This window comes from Triticum aestivum, chromosome 5D, assembly GCF_018294505.1.
Source record: "Triticum aestivum cultivar Chinese Spring chromosome 5D, IWGSC CS RefSeq v2.1, whole genome shotgun sequence".
Taxonomy (NCBI): Eukaryota; Viridiplantae; Streptophyta; class Magnoliopsida; order Poales; family Poaceae; genus Triticum; species Triticum aestivum.
Window position 1 is genome coordinate 454,473,862 of NC_057808.1, and position 14,299 is coordinate 454,488,160.

Below are 14,299 nucleotides of genomic sequence, written 5' to 3' on the forward strand. Positions count from 1 at the left end.
CCGCACGGGAGAAACTTGATTGAGCTTGGGAAATTGATAAATTGGACAACAATGATTGATTAGGGTCGTTTTCCGACTTCTAAATATTCAGAGCGCATTTTATGATGTTTGAGTTCTATCTTTTTTTCCTGAACTATCAACTATCAGCAAGCTTGAGGTTGATTGATTCAGTGCATGAATTTGTGAATTTTTGTATCAAGCTTGTTGTGTAAGAGCATGTACAATGCGGCGCTTAAACTGAGGGGCTAGGGCGAACCAACCTATGCTTGGATGGTTAGAGGGACTGTGGTATCCCCAGCCTACCAGGGTCCAAATCCTGATGCTCGCATTTATTCCTGGATTTATTTCAGGATTTCCGGCGATGCGCATTCAGTGGGAGGAGACGTTCCCGTCGACGACGAGGTGCCTACAGTGACTTCGTAAATCTCAAGATGATATGCCGGCTCAGTCTTTCGGAGGTGCTCATAGGAGTAGGGTGTGCGTGTGTGTGTTCATAGGGGTGAGTGTATGCGCATGTATATGAGCGCTTATGTGTGTACTAATGTTAAAAAAAACTGAGGGGCTAGGATTTTGATCCTCCCTGATGGGCGGTTAGGAGGTAGAATCCCGGCCTCACCCCCTGGCGTTGACGCAAAAAGAGGGAGTTGGCGGTTGCTACTTTTTTGGCTTGCAGCATGCAAATCAGGGGAGTCGGGGCGCTGGTATTTAGGGCCTTGCGTTGGACCCGGGAGTGCTTTGCTTCGTGTTTTAATTTTTGGGTGTTTATCTAGCAATGGGGATGCCCTAATGTTTTGTTGATTCGGTGGTGCTCCAGTGTAATTTATAAAACTCAGCCAACGTGAGGTTGCATAATTATAGTTGTGATTCCTTGGAAGGCTGGGACTAACCGAATATTTTTGTTGTACAGGGACTACAAGGGGTTAAAGGGGTTGGGTGACAGGGTGGGGATCACGAAAAACCTGCGTCGATTAAATCCACTACTATGGGACTGGATCCCAGCAAGCCAACAAGGCCGTAAGAGTATGTAGTATTGGAATAAGGGGCGTACTACGCGCCGGCTGGTGAAAGATCCGCCGTCTCGCGAGCCATCTAATTTGTTGATATTAGCTGTCCGTATTGTTGCTCTTACAACATGACCTTTGTTTCAAAAAAATGTATCTAAGTTTCTACAATAACACTCTTGTTGCAAAACCTTCTCGTCTCTAATTTTCTGTAATAAGACCCATGTTGCACAACCCCTTCTTCTCTAATTTTCTGCAACAATAACCTTATATTGCAAAAATTCAACAACATCCCTGCCCCATCTATTTTTTTGCAACAAGACGCATGTTGCAAAAATTGCAACACGTCTCCGGCCGCGTCGCGCACTTGCACGTTCATCGTTTACTGACACCGTTCTTCAACAACATTGTTGTTGCAAAAAAAGATGGGGAGACATGCGTGCAGTGGCGGCGCCAGGGATCTTCCCTGGACTTCCATGGAATACCAAAGAATTGCCGATCCATTGGTATAATGTTGCTAGCTTGTTGTATATTTGTTGTCATATTGCTATAAAATTGCACAAATGAATACCAATGAAGAAATTCCAGGCTCCGCCACTGCATGCGCAGTCAAGCAAGCCACGTGTCAAGCAATGGAGGTGACAAACGCCCCGCGCTAGATCGGTCGGCTAATCAGAATCATTTCCCTTGCAATAAGCTCAAGGAAAGTTTTTGAAACTCGGATAAGTAGACAATACCCTACGCGTTGCAGCGGGATGGTAGTGTAATAAACATTTTTTTTGCGAGAAGTGTAATAAACAAATTAAAGGAGGGGGACACACGGTAAGGAGAAAAAGAGCAAGAAAATAAAAATAAGAAATGTTTTGCAGCAGAAGATGGCTTCGATTTAATATGTAACTCCGAAATAGAGTAGTGAGGATGACTCTCTCCCCGTGCGTTGCTGCTGTAACTTTTAAAAAATGTGTAAGTAGTTGACAAAAATAAGTAAATCTAATTAAAAAAGTATACACTTAAAAATCAATAAAAGAAAGTGTCCAAAAATAGAATAAAAACTTTCAAGTTACAGTTAAAAATGTCATTCAAACAAAAATGAGGATGACTAGCATGAATATATGATGTGGCAGTGTAACATGCATAGACTAATGCAAAATAATTGTAACTTATAAGTTAAATGCATGATTCGCTTTTGTGGTAGATTTTGCATGGCTTAGTGGGAGAGAAGACTTAAATGTAACGAACCAGAGAGGAAGGGGATCGAGAGGGGGAGGAAGAGCGAGAGAGAGACTTGGAGAGGAAGAAGGGGGATGCGATTTCAGATGAAGGATTGGGATACAGGAAAAGTCTCAACACACGCATATCGCTCACGGCCACAGGCGGCCACTTTTATCGCACCCACGCACACCACTTGTCTGGCCAGCTGGCTAGGCCCACCAGCCAGCTCTAAGGCACACTAATCACTGGTTAGGTGTGATATTAAATGCATTGTTTAGTGCGACATTGAGGCGGACACTTTACTTGTTGAGAGAATTGAGACCTATTTTTTAGTACTCCCTCCGTCCGGTGAAGAGTGTACATATAGAAATTTTAGGACAAATTATGGAGTTTAAGTAAAAAATGCATTGAAAAGGTGCAAGCCACCATCTCTCTCCTCTTTAATTATCTAACCCTCAATGAGCTAAGTGCATGTAGAAATTAAGAAAACCATATGTAGATGCTATTGGTCTTGATCACCGTGTGATGAGAGAGAAGTAATTTTTTCTACTTTAAAGTGCATTGAGAAGATAGAAATACATTTTTTTTGACAAATTTTAAAGCGATGTACACTCTTCACCGGACGATTGGAGTATGTAAGATGGGCAAACATTGTCCACCGCACGTGGGCAAAAAACAATCAGAGTATCAAAGAATAAGGAAATGGGCCGACCCATCAGCGTGGGGTGCGCGTTTTGGGGTTATTTCAGGCCCATGGCTTGGAACGGAAGGCTCCCTAGCCTCTTCTCCCCTGCGTGAGCCGCCGCCTCCGTCCCACCAGCACCAGGTGCCCGTCTCCGCCGGATTCGCCGCACACCAGGCTGTCCTCTCCGGAACCCTAGTCGACCGCTGCTTGTCCCAGCCTGATCCGCCGCGCAGGAGGCAGTCTCCCTGACCTCGGGCACGAGCGCTGCGTTCCCGTGCCCGCCCGCCGCCGGATCCCCTACCGAGAGCGCGCGCCTTCGCTGGCGCAGGAGGCCTCCACCGCGCTCGCAAGCCTCCCCAATTGACGGAGCCCTTCCTCGACCTCGACGGCCGTCCCCCCTCCGCGCGCGCCCGACCTTAAGGTTTTGCCGTTTCCTCTTTTTTTTCCGAATTTAGAATATATGTCTAGTGAATATATGCAATTTGTCTTGTCTAGCGATCTGTAGTGTATTCGTTTGCATGTTAATTTATGCCAATGATGGGTTATCTATATTTATTTGTCAACATGCTCCGTGAACGATCCATTTTGGTACACTTGTTATAGATGCAGAGTCATGACTTGGAAGATTGATATCTTTTGATTCAAAGCTTAATTCGTTTAAAAAAATTCTGCTCTATATGTGGCTATTGCTGTATGACTATATCTAGTTAATTTAGTTTTGTATAGTCACTGAAAAGCTTTTGATTCAAAGCTTAATTCGTTTAAAATTGTTCTGCTCTATATGTGGCTCATGACTGTATGGCTATATGTAGTTGATTTAGTCTTTTAGTCACTGAAAACTGAAGAAATTGGAACTTTTTTTGCCCGCTGCTGCCGCCTACATGATGTAAGCGATTACTTCATACCTGAAGACTGTGTTTACTATGTGGTGTGATGAACTGTCATGTTCATATTTGATAGAAAATGAATTTGAATCGTCGTGTTTGAAATCCTAAATTATGCATTGGAAATATTTTAGTTTGAACTGTTGTGGTGTAAAATGAAGAATATAAATAGATAATATGTGGAAATAGGAGAGAAGAAATAGGGGCTGCTGCTAGAGTTGGGGGGTTAAATTTGGGGACTCGGGAAGTAGGGAGAGCCCCCAAATCCCAAGCAGGGCCCCTGATTTAGGGGCTAGTGGGAGATGCTCTTATTAGCCCCCTTCCTATTTCTGGATCCACCACTGGTTATAGCGCCTTGATTGTTTATATCCAATTTGTTTAATTCATGTTGCTACTGCCTGTGATTATTCCATGTTTCCCTTAAATTTCTTGTTTTTATTGCTATATTTTTACACTAACCAAAGTGAATTCTGCTCAGCATCATGGCAAAGGTAGAGGCTCGTGTGGAGACGGTCAAATCAATGGTCATTGTTGCAGAGATTGAAGGTCCTGGATACTGCAGTGGGTTTGTCGCATTCACTGAAAAGCAATATGGTACCCATATTGTAACTGATGATAATTTTGTCAAGGGACGTGAGCGCAGCTTAAAGGTTTTCTTTTTTGACAACACTGTGCTGCGAGCATCAATTATTCACAGAGGGGGCGGTTTTTGTTCCCTGAGGACAAAGTTTCATTCCACATGTGAGCAAATTCAGTTGATCAAAGGGAATACTATCCCCTCACCTGCGCTCCTCTTCCCACCATCCTCATCAACTACTTTCTATCATCTTCCGAGTTTTGTTACTCTGGAATCTGCCGAGTCATATCCTCTCAACCTCGAATCCACTCGCATTCTTCCCACTGATCAGGTTCCTACTTTAGCACGCATGTTCGTGGTAGATTGCCACTACACTGAAGAAACCTCTGACCGTGTTGACAGGTTATCTTCTGCTCCAGTATATACCTTGAGCGGAAGCGTTGTGGGCATAGTCGTAGGACGTTTCCGTGACTCTACTTGGAAGAAGCTAGCATTGTCTGCAAAACATGTCTCGACATTGATAGATTCACTCATTGCAGTATCTAGAAACAAGAAAACAAGAGATGGAAATGGCAGTTCTGGAAACAAGGAAAAGAGAGATGGAGATGGCAGTTATAAGGATGAGTTTGCTGGTAACAAGAGAAGCAAGGGTGGAGATGGCAATTACAAGAAGTTGGCTGGAAACAAGAACAGCTCTAACAGCAGTTCCAAGGACAAGGCGAATAAGGGGGCTTGGCACAAGAGCAGTTTCAAGGGCAAGTTGGGTGGATGTGAGACCAGTTGCAATGTGAAGACAAGGGGGAGAAGAGCTGGAGACAAGGGTAAGAAGTCGGATGCTAGCAAATGGTAAGAGCAGTAATGGAAGAAACGAGTGTTGCCTTTGCTTTTTCGAATGTCTGTTCTTGCTGATTGGTAGCATTCCACTCAGAACATTTGACATCTTGAGCATCTGCAACGATTTTCTGTTACAAAATGACTGAAGATCATTAGAGGTGTATGTTTGATAGTGTTGTGTAAGCAAGTTTAATCCCTTTGTAATAATTCATGTTCTCTCTCGGTCGCTCTACTTCTGGTAGGTAGCTACTAGATTTCTGAATATCTCTGATGTTCTTTGAGATTAGCCGGCTGGTAGCTGTGAGCAGGCGACAGTTTTGAATTGATTGAATCGCATTGCACAATTTATCGAAGTGATTCACGTCCTTCTGAATTTTATGCAGGCTCCATGGGTCGAGAGTGGTGAAACATGGTTTTGAATTTTTGTATTACTATATTTTCTAGATTCACCTACAGGTCATTTATTGAGCTATTCCTTGAAGAAAGAACTTATTGTGCTATTTAACATTTTTTTCTCCCAGCATAACAGGTGCTCCTTCAAAAATAGAGCATTTGCTCAAAAACAAATTCTTAAGAAAAGCAGATCTTTTCCATCTGCCACTGTACAGGCATATATGAGCTGGGATCTGATCAATTTGAAGCGAATTTGGGATGGGTCCGGCCTGTCGGATTTGATGTGGCGGACTCGTATGGGCGTCCTCATGTGTGTCCCACATATGAGCTTGGTTTGAGGGATGCATGACGTTCAGCTGACTTTGGATTGTCCAGTTAGGTGCCCATTTTGTGATCAGACGGTGGCCAGCAGATGATCATATCACAGCCAAAAGACATTCCAGCAATTAATCTTCGAGATTGGCTTACCATATTCCTTGTATGGGACCTAATGCATTTCATTTGATGTCGGCACCGAGCAGTGGTGAAGCTGGTCGGAAGAACCTGTGGGGTCGTTGCTAGTTTTTAGAAACATATTTTTCGTAGTGTACAATAACTTTAGGCTAGTTTTCCCAAAAGCTATGGGTTCAACTGACCCCAGATTGTACGTAGAATCGTCATCGGCACCGAGGTTAGACACTACCTGCGGAAAAAAAAAGAGAGAATATCATATGAAAACCAATTTTCAAAGGGAACTTTGTGGAAATCATGTTTGCAAGTTTCAAAAAAATCTAAAAAATAATATGAGATGTTCCGAGGGTATTTTTCTATTGCCATGCGAAATTCCAAGTTCAAACATATTACCATTTACGAGCTATGAAAAGAACAAATTCAACAATGAATAGGGACGTTTACTGTTCAACACTATTCAATGTTGATTTTGTTTTTCCATACATTGTAAATGGTTACGTGTTTGAACTTGGGAATTTCATACACTAATAAAACATCACACTCTTGACATGACATATCTTTTAGATTTTTTTGAAACTTCAAAATATCGTTTCCACGTGGTTTTCACAGAAACTTGGATTTCATGTGATATTCTCTCTTGAGAAAAAAGACACCGAGGCTAGACACATCATTTCGTAGTTCATATGAGCTAAAGAGTTCCACTTTCTTAAAAAAGGTTAAAGAAAGCAATTGACGGCATGAATGAAAAATAAAAGGGCATGTATCTAATAAGTACTCCCTCTGTAAAGAAATATAAGAGCATGTAGATCACTACTTTATTGATCTAAACGTTCTTATATTTCTTTACGAAGGAAGTACCATACTACATGATGACAAGTTATGGATTATGTGGAGGTAACAGGGTGCCTTTGGCAACCTTTTGCGTTTGTGGCCTTGGCCTCGTGTGCCTGTCCTAATCCCACAAAACGAACGCTTTCGCTTTGTGCAAAGAGCCTTACAAGTTGACTAGGCACTCTTCCCGTGGACTCACAAGAGCTGAGGATCGCTAATGCATTCTATGGGAAAAAAAATTGTTTTTGCCACTACTTTTTCTGTAAAAGCACAGAAGTTCCCACAGAAGTTGACGCCCACTCTGCCACTCGGCTAATCGAGAGGGGAAAACATACCAAACAAAACACATGGGCAGTGCTGAATTCATAATTGTTGGACTGTGCTGAGCCAAGCCAAACCCATTCCAAAAGAGATGATGAAGCGGGAGCGCCGACCCATGGAACGTGACGCCGAACACACGACCTAAACAAACCAGTTTGACATTCGAATACTCTCTCCTAACCGAGAGCCACATGATGAGATTCCGATAGCGAAATGCTCGTGTCACAGGGGTCATCACCAGGATGGGCGGCGACGCGGCGTTATCTTAAAGCAGGGTTCTCGTTCGTCATGGCCAGCGCCGGCCCAACCACTCCCTACTCCATTGCTTCCTTTGCCAACCACTATCTGCATCCATACCATCCATCCATGCCGTCAAAGCCTTTGCATATCGCCATCCGTCCACGGCCACTTGTGAGCATTGCTCCTTCTCGCACAGCCACAGGTGCACGTTCATTGCTAATCATGCCACGATCGATATGGCCTGAATTATGAGGCAAATTTGACAAATTTGACCTATAGACGAAATCAAATCACAGAATGAACTGTCCGTGAAACTGTCTGTGATTTGATTTCGTCTATAGGTCAAATTTGTCAAATTTACCGAATTATGACGAGGCTAGATGGATGGCGATTTGACAAATGGGAGGAGATCATCCTCCCCCTTGGCAGGCAGGCAGGCAGGCATCATTCCTTGGCATCCATCCTCTCTCTCTTTTTGGGTGCTGCTCGACGACGATGCTTCAAGCTTTTGTTATCATGGACCCAGATGGGAACTCGTATTCATACAGGCATGCCTGGAACCTTGGTGCTTGCTGCTGTCATCGAGACGTACACGTACTAGCTGGAACTTTTCCTCGGTTATTCTCGGTGAGAATAACATATACGTGGAGGCTATTAGTATAGGTTTGCTATAAAGGAAAAAAAAGGAATCAAATTGGTATTGCGAAACTACTCAAGTTTATGTCTAGCTAGACACGAGCCTATATTTTCTTTACGAAAAGGAGCAGATCTATTATAAAAGTTCATCGAAAGTACAAGGCATCTCAAACATAATAAAAATTTGCATCGAGATTTCGAGACCCCGCCAAACGACCATTACTGCCGCCAGAACGAGCCGAGGACGCGCCAATGTCGCCGCTCCCCTACTCGAGCCGACTTGACCTTGTCGGTGATAGGCGGGAAGTCTTCGTGCATGTGCCCCTAAGGACCAGCTCCTTGAAGCCACAGTCGTCGCCATTGAACCCTTACATAGATCTAAAGCACCTGACTCCAAATTCCGTCACATGACGAGAAACTTAGCCTTGCCGCCCCAAGACAACATGAATCACGCAAGAGCACATTCATACAGACGAACTCAAGGAGAATCGTCGCCATCCGTCCGAGCGTTGCAACTGCGAGGACTAAAAAAACCTAACCTAAACTACTAGCTGGCTCCCCTCCTCGCCACCGGCCGCTGGAGCAGCAGGCAGAGCACTGGCGGAGCTTAGGTAAGGTCAAATGGGCCTTAGCCCGCCCAACTCAGCAGCTTCTTCTCACAATATAGCCAGCCCATGGGTTGTAGAATGCCAGCTAATAGTAATTATTGTCAAAACCTAGGCAAAGGGAAGTGAATCCACGAGCTCGCCGGTGAAGCCTGAAGGGGAGAGTTTGCCCTAGCCACCTGCGGTTAGGGGAGGAAAACGGGAGGAAGTCTTTTAGACACGAGTCTATATGATAGACAACTCCATCAAATGTCCATTAATTATTGTCAAAACCTAAATTTAGTCCCTCAAATTGAAAGTTTGGAGGCTTTAGCCTCTCGTCTCTTTTGGTTTGCGGAAAGCCCAAATGTCATATATTTAAGTAGCACATACCCTTATAAGAACACTCCTTAAGAAATTGAAAAATATATCTAAGTCTTTGGAGTGACAAAATCTTCTTCTTTTGCATCCACCTGCAGGATGCAACACGTAATGAGCAAAGCTCAATGCTTTATTTGGGCCTCCGTCTCAGCGGGGAAAGCTGGTTGAAACCCATGAGCTTGTAGGAGCGGCGGCCGGGAAGTCGTTGACCAAAGGATGCTACCTCAGAGGAAAAAAATTGGAGAGGTTTTGGCCCCTCGTGTGTTACCACCTTCTATTCAGTTGTTCGAGCAACTAAAATTGGTTTTTTTAGAATCAACGGGGGGAGGGGGGGACCCGTTTATAAGGAAAATCAGGCCGAAAACCGTAGGAGGCACGGCCAAGCTGACAGACATAAGACCATCATCATGAGAGACACAAGTAGATGTGGGGTATCGTCGAGAGATCACAATAAAATTGGTTACACATATGTAGTAGCCTATAAAGTCCTTTTAGATAATATCTTATAAGTTTTCATACTTTCAACAACTTCCACGTTTTGAAAAGTTGTTATATTATATTTTTTACCCAGATTAATTATTTGGGTTCCCTCTCAATTTGACATATACATATCCATTTTGAAAATTATTTGCTATTTCTATTATGTTTCTTTTTTTCCTTAGTTATTGATATGTAGCCCCATTTATTCTCCCAAGTGGTTAATTTTTTAAAAGAAATTGTCAAATTTTAATTGGTGTGTAACCATGAAAGAACAATTCTAACTCTAATAAAAAATAACCAAAGTTGTCTTCCAGGCAAACTCTAACCGAGCTACATCAACCATTGGATCAACTTAATACTAAACGCCTCTCGCAAAAAAAAAACTTAATACTAAACGCTAAAATTCGGCAGCAGTGGTGCCGTAAAAATATGAACCTCTAGGGGTGCTGAAATTGTTTTCAATGCGGAAAGTGAGCAGAACTAGACAATTTTGATACTGGGGTGGCCAAAAAGCTCTTGTGGGCCTGGAACCATTTACAAACGAGACCAAAGTCGGCTTGGAATTCGGGCCCAAAGTCGGAGCCAAAGGATGTGAAGAGCCAAACCAACAAAAGTTATTTCGCCTCGGATAGGTATAGCGTAAAACAAAACTAGAATACCAGAACGAATGTTAGGCGAGAGAAAGGTTGTGTTGACACGCGTCGCGGCTGAATCCACTAGTAAGAGCATCTCCAGCCGTTGGCTCCTCAGGAGGCGCTAAAAATCGCCGCCTAGGGGCGTACCGGTGCTAAACCGCGTGTTGGGGGCGTGATGCTTCCCAGTCGCCGCCCCTACGTCGCGTTTTGTTTTTTTAAACAAAATCCGGCCCCACATTCGCACAAACAAGACGCAAATTTAACCAAACTTCGGTGAGTTCATCAAATATTTTACAAAAGAAGAAAAAAAAGACACTACTAGACCCGCCATCGCCCTCGCCGTTCCTCGCCGCCCGCCGCCCTGAAGCTCTACATGCCGAGGAACCTGTAGAACTGCGTGTAGTCGCCGCCGCCGTCGTCATCGCCTCCTCCGCGGCCACCGTCCCTGCTGCTCCCCTGCCCAGGGTTGCCGAGGCGCGGCAGGTTGGATGGTCCGGAGGCGTCCTCGTCCTCGTCGCTGTCGAGGATCACCACGCCGTTCTCGTCCTCGCGCCCACGCTGGCGGGCGGCTATCTCCTGCAGGGCTCGGCGCTGCCGGACCATCTCGTCGCGGAGGTAGTCGTCCCGCGCCCACTTTAGGGCGGCCTCGTCGAAGAAGCCGGACCGGGCTATGGCCTCGTACTCCGCGGGGAGGCCGGACTCCACCTTCGGCCTGACGAGCCGGGCAGAGGTGGGGGAGGACTCGGCGATGCGGACGCCGCAGCTGCAGGTGCGCCGGCATCGGCGCGTCCTAGGGCTCCGGCTTGACGGGGAGGAGGGAGGGAGAGCCGGACGAGGAGGAGGACGCCGGGTCCATGCGTCTCGGCGTCCACGAGCTCCCACGCCGGCGGGAGAAGGTGGGGAGCGGGGTACTCCAGCCTCGGCGTGTTGCCGCCCTCGATGTACTCGAGGACGGCGTCCAGCGTGCGGCCGGGCACGCCCCACCATCGGCGGCGCCCGCGGCGTTGTGCTTACCGGAGGGCACGATGCCGTTGGTGGCCTCGAGATGCTCGACGTGGCGACGACGGAAATACGGCTCCCACAGCGTGCTCCGCACGCCTGGCCGCCCCGGTGGGCGGGGGTGGCACCGGGACCCGCCAGCGCTTATCCTCCATGCCCCGGGCACCCGCATGTCCGGCGGGACCGGGTACTCGGCCTCATAGAGAAGCCGGGCTTCGTCCTCGTGAAGGTGGCGGCGGCCGAAGCCGTTCGCCGCTGCGCCATCGCCTGGGTAGCGCTCGGCCATTGGAGAGGAGAGGGACGGCGAGAAGAGAGGGAGGAACGGGGGCGTCGGCGGTGGAGAGCGAGGTATGTGCGTGGCTCACCGGTGCGGGAGGGGGCGACTTATATAGGTGGCGCCCGCGTGGCCGCCGTGTGTACGCGTGGCAGGCGAGGGACGCGCGTCGCCCCACCTTCACTGTGCCGCCCGTGAGGCATCAATGAAGGCTGACCGGCACGGCAGCGCACGGCAGCTTTGGCATTGATTCCCCCACGGAAACCGAGGCGATGAGGACGATGAAGCGACTAGAACAGCCGAGTCGCTGTCAAGGAGGGCCCGCTGATTTTCGCGCCAAAAACGATTCGGCCGGCGTCCCCAAGCGCCCCCCAGCGCGTCGGGTTCGGCCTGGGTCCGCCGGCGCCAATTTAGGCCCGAGCCGGCGAAAAAAGAGCTTTTGGGGACGCGACTGGGCCGATTTTTCGGCGTTGGCGGCCAAAAAATCTCCTGGAAAGCTTTGTTGGAAGCACGGCTGTAGATGCTCTAATTGGCTCTTTTTGGCCCTGGAGCACAGCCAAAGTGATCACCCTAAGTCGGCTTGGAATTCGGGTACAAAGTCGGAGCCAAAGGATGATGAGCCAAACCAACAAAAGTTCGGTGGGTTATTTCACCTCCGATAGGTATGGCGTAAAACAAAACTAAAAGCACACTAAAATGCCATAACGAATGTTAGGCGAGAGAAAGGTTGTGTTGACACGCGTCGCGGCTGAACCCACTAGTAATTCGCAGTGCTCGCGGCGTGCCGGCCTAGCCACGCTTTATTTATCCCCGTAGGCAATATCATCCAACATGACAGAGGTTTAATGAATCCTCATCCAGCTTTCCGACCTAAATAATGCGGCGCATATGTCACGAGAGCCATTGAAAAATCTGGTGGCCAGAGTTTGTGATCAAGCCTGAATACGCACCAACATTATAGTGCTCGTCTCTTTCATGCCACCGCAGTTGAGTCGCCGCCTTTATGGGAGGGGTCACTGTACGTTCGTTCCGGCACTTTTTAGCCTGGACGCTTGCTAGCCTTTGCGGCAACCGGCCGCGGCCCATCGGCCGCTCGCTCGCGCTCCGGCGCGGGAGTGGATTTGCTTGGCCACCGGTCGCCGTCCCCGTGCGTGGCCTCCGGCGGTCGTCTCCACTCACTCGTGAAATCCCTTGGCGCCCGTGGCACCACGCGTCCTCGTGCTCGTGCGCGCGCATGTCGATCTCAGCAGCTCGGGCCACTGGCGACTCTGACCGGGCGTGCACTATCCGTCCGTCCTCGGCTGCTCTCTCTGTTTTTCCGTTGGCAGTTTCACACCGGCCTCTGTCTTTTTACTCTCATCGTGTTCATGACTCCGCACTCTACACTCTAGAGCGAGGCGCAGCGACGGCATCGGTCGGTGTCTGTCTGACGTCTGATGCGTCGGAGAAGAGACGACGGCAACGTCTTGTTTGCCCTCCACCCAGAGGGCATGGGCGTCCGTCAAGTCGTCGTTCGTGCGATCCGTTTCAAAAAAAAACAGGAAACTGCGACAACAACGTCCAGAACCTCACTGCACAGGAGTCTCTGTCGAGTTTCATGCGCGAGTTTTCTGGGTAATTAACTGACTGGTTGATGCACGAGACGCTGAGGGCGTGTGCCTGCGTGCGTGCTAATTTTCAATTGAAAATTCCGCATGATACCATCCGCATTTTCGTATATCATCCATCATGATTGTTGTTGGGTCTGCGGTTGCATCTTTCTACATGAGACTATTCACGATGGGAGTAACATCACAGATACAGTATCTAGATAAAATAGATGATGTGGCAAACAATAAATAAAGAAAGAGAGACATGCGTTCACGGATATCAACAGGTAGATGCCGGCCATCATTGTTGGTGACAGACACACAAGAGACCAACAAGGCCAAGATGGTGCTCGTCTAGAAGGACTTTGATTCATGCTATGCACATATAGGTCTGGTCGGACCTAACAAGGAACGGAGCTAGCTACGCGCCCTCGGATTGGCCAAAACCAAAAATGCCTGTCTTCTTTGTCAGTAGTACTATCAAACAAATATCTCCCATAGAGTGATGATGCAGGGCCGGTGCTTACTGCGCAGGGCGGCAACAGGCAAGTGCTCATAGTGGGGGCGGAAATTGACAGTATACAGTGACAATGAGTATACGGTAGTGGTGCTGGGTTGACTTTTTTTAACAAGGCGCCAAGTGGGCACGCACATTGGCCAAAAAAGAAGAAAAGAAGAAAAGAAAGCACGCACGCAGAGTCCCCGTTGACATATCCACCAAACAATGCATCCGTCTGTATTGTTGGCTCAGGTCTCCCTCCGCACTGGGTTCGGTGGGTGTCCCTGTTCTGTTTCGTCGTTACATTATCTGCACATGAAAGAAGGCATCTTGAGATCCAGGTAGAGATACATACGCCTCAAACCCCGTGTACGGTAGGATTTTTCAAGGTGCGATCGACATGTCCCGAATGGGAATCCCACTTTGCCGGGGTGAACAACTGAGCACCGTATGTGTACATGGCGTATCAGTAGGCCTCAACTCCTGTCCCCTTTTACCATGTGTGCCGGGTCCAACCAGAACAGACAGGTGTCGCACGAGCGTAAGAGCTGCTTCAAATAGACTAGGTAAATATGACTCATATATGTCCGGGGACACGAACGGGCAGAGGCTGATCATCCCTCATCTCTCCGTCCGAGCAGCCATGCTTCTTAGGGCATCTTCAACGGCAACCCATAAATTTTCTGCCACATTCGTCAGCGGACAGGGGAACCCAATCACTTCCATCTGATCGTAGCCGCATATATTCTCAAACACTTTTTTAATAAACCGTATCAAATTCGTGCAAACATAGC

At 47.4% G+C, this 14,299-nt stretch overlaps 1 protein-coding gene across 1 annotated transcript; it reads left to right on the forward strand.

Annotated features, from left to right (window-relative positions):
* The first annotated feature begins 2,976 nt into the window (after positions 1–2,976).
* Positions 2,977–5,575, forward strand: LOC123122698 (uncharacterized). The gene is made up of 2 exons (XM_044543020.1): positions 2,977–3,319; positions 4,261–5,575. The coding sequence occupies exon 2, from the start codon at positions 4,265–4,267 to the stop codon at positions 5,207–5,209; it is 945 nt and encodes a 314-aa protein (XP_044398955.1). The 5' UTR covers positions 2,977–3,319; positions 4,261–4,264; the 3' UTR covers positions 5,210–5,575.
* Positions 5,576–14,299: the final 8,724 nt, after the last annotated feature.

Bases quoted from the DNA above. Each gene is read 5' to 3' on its own strand.
- LOC123122698 (XM_044543020.1), top strand. From the start codon at position 4,265: ATGGCAAAGGTAGAGGCTCGTGTGGAGACGGTCAAATCAATGGTCATT.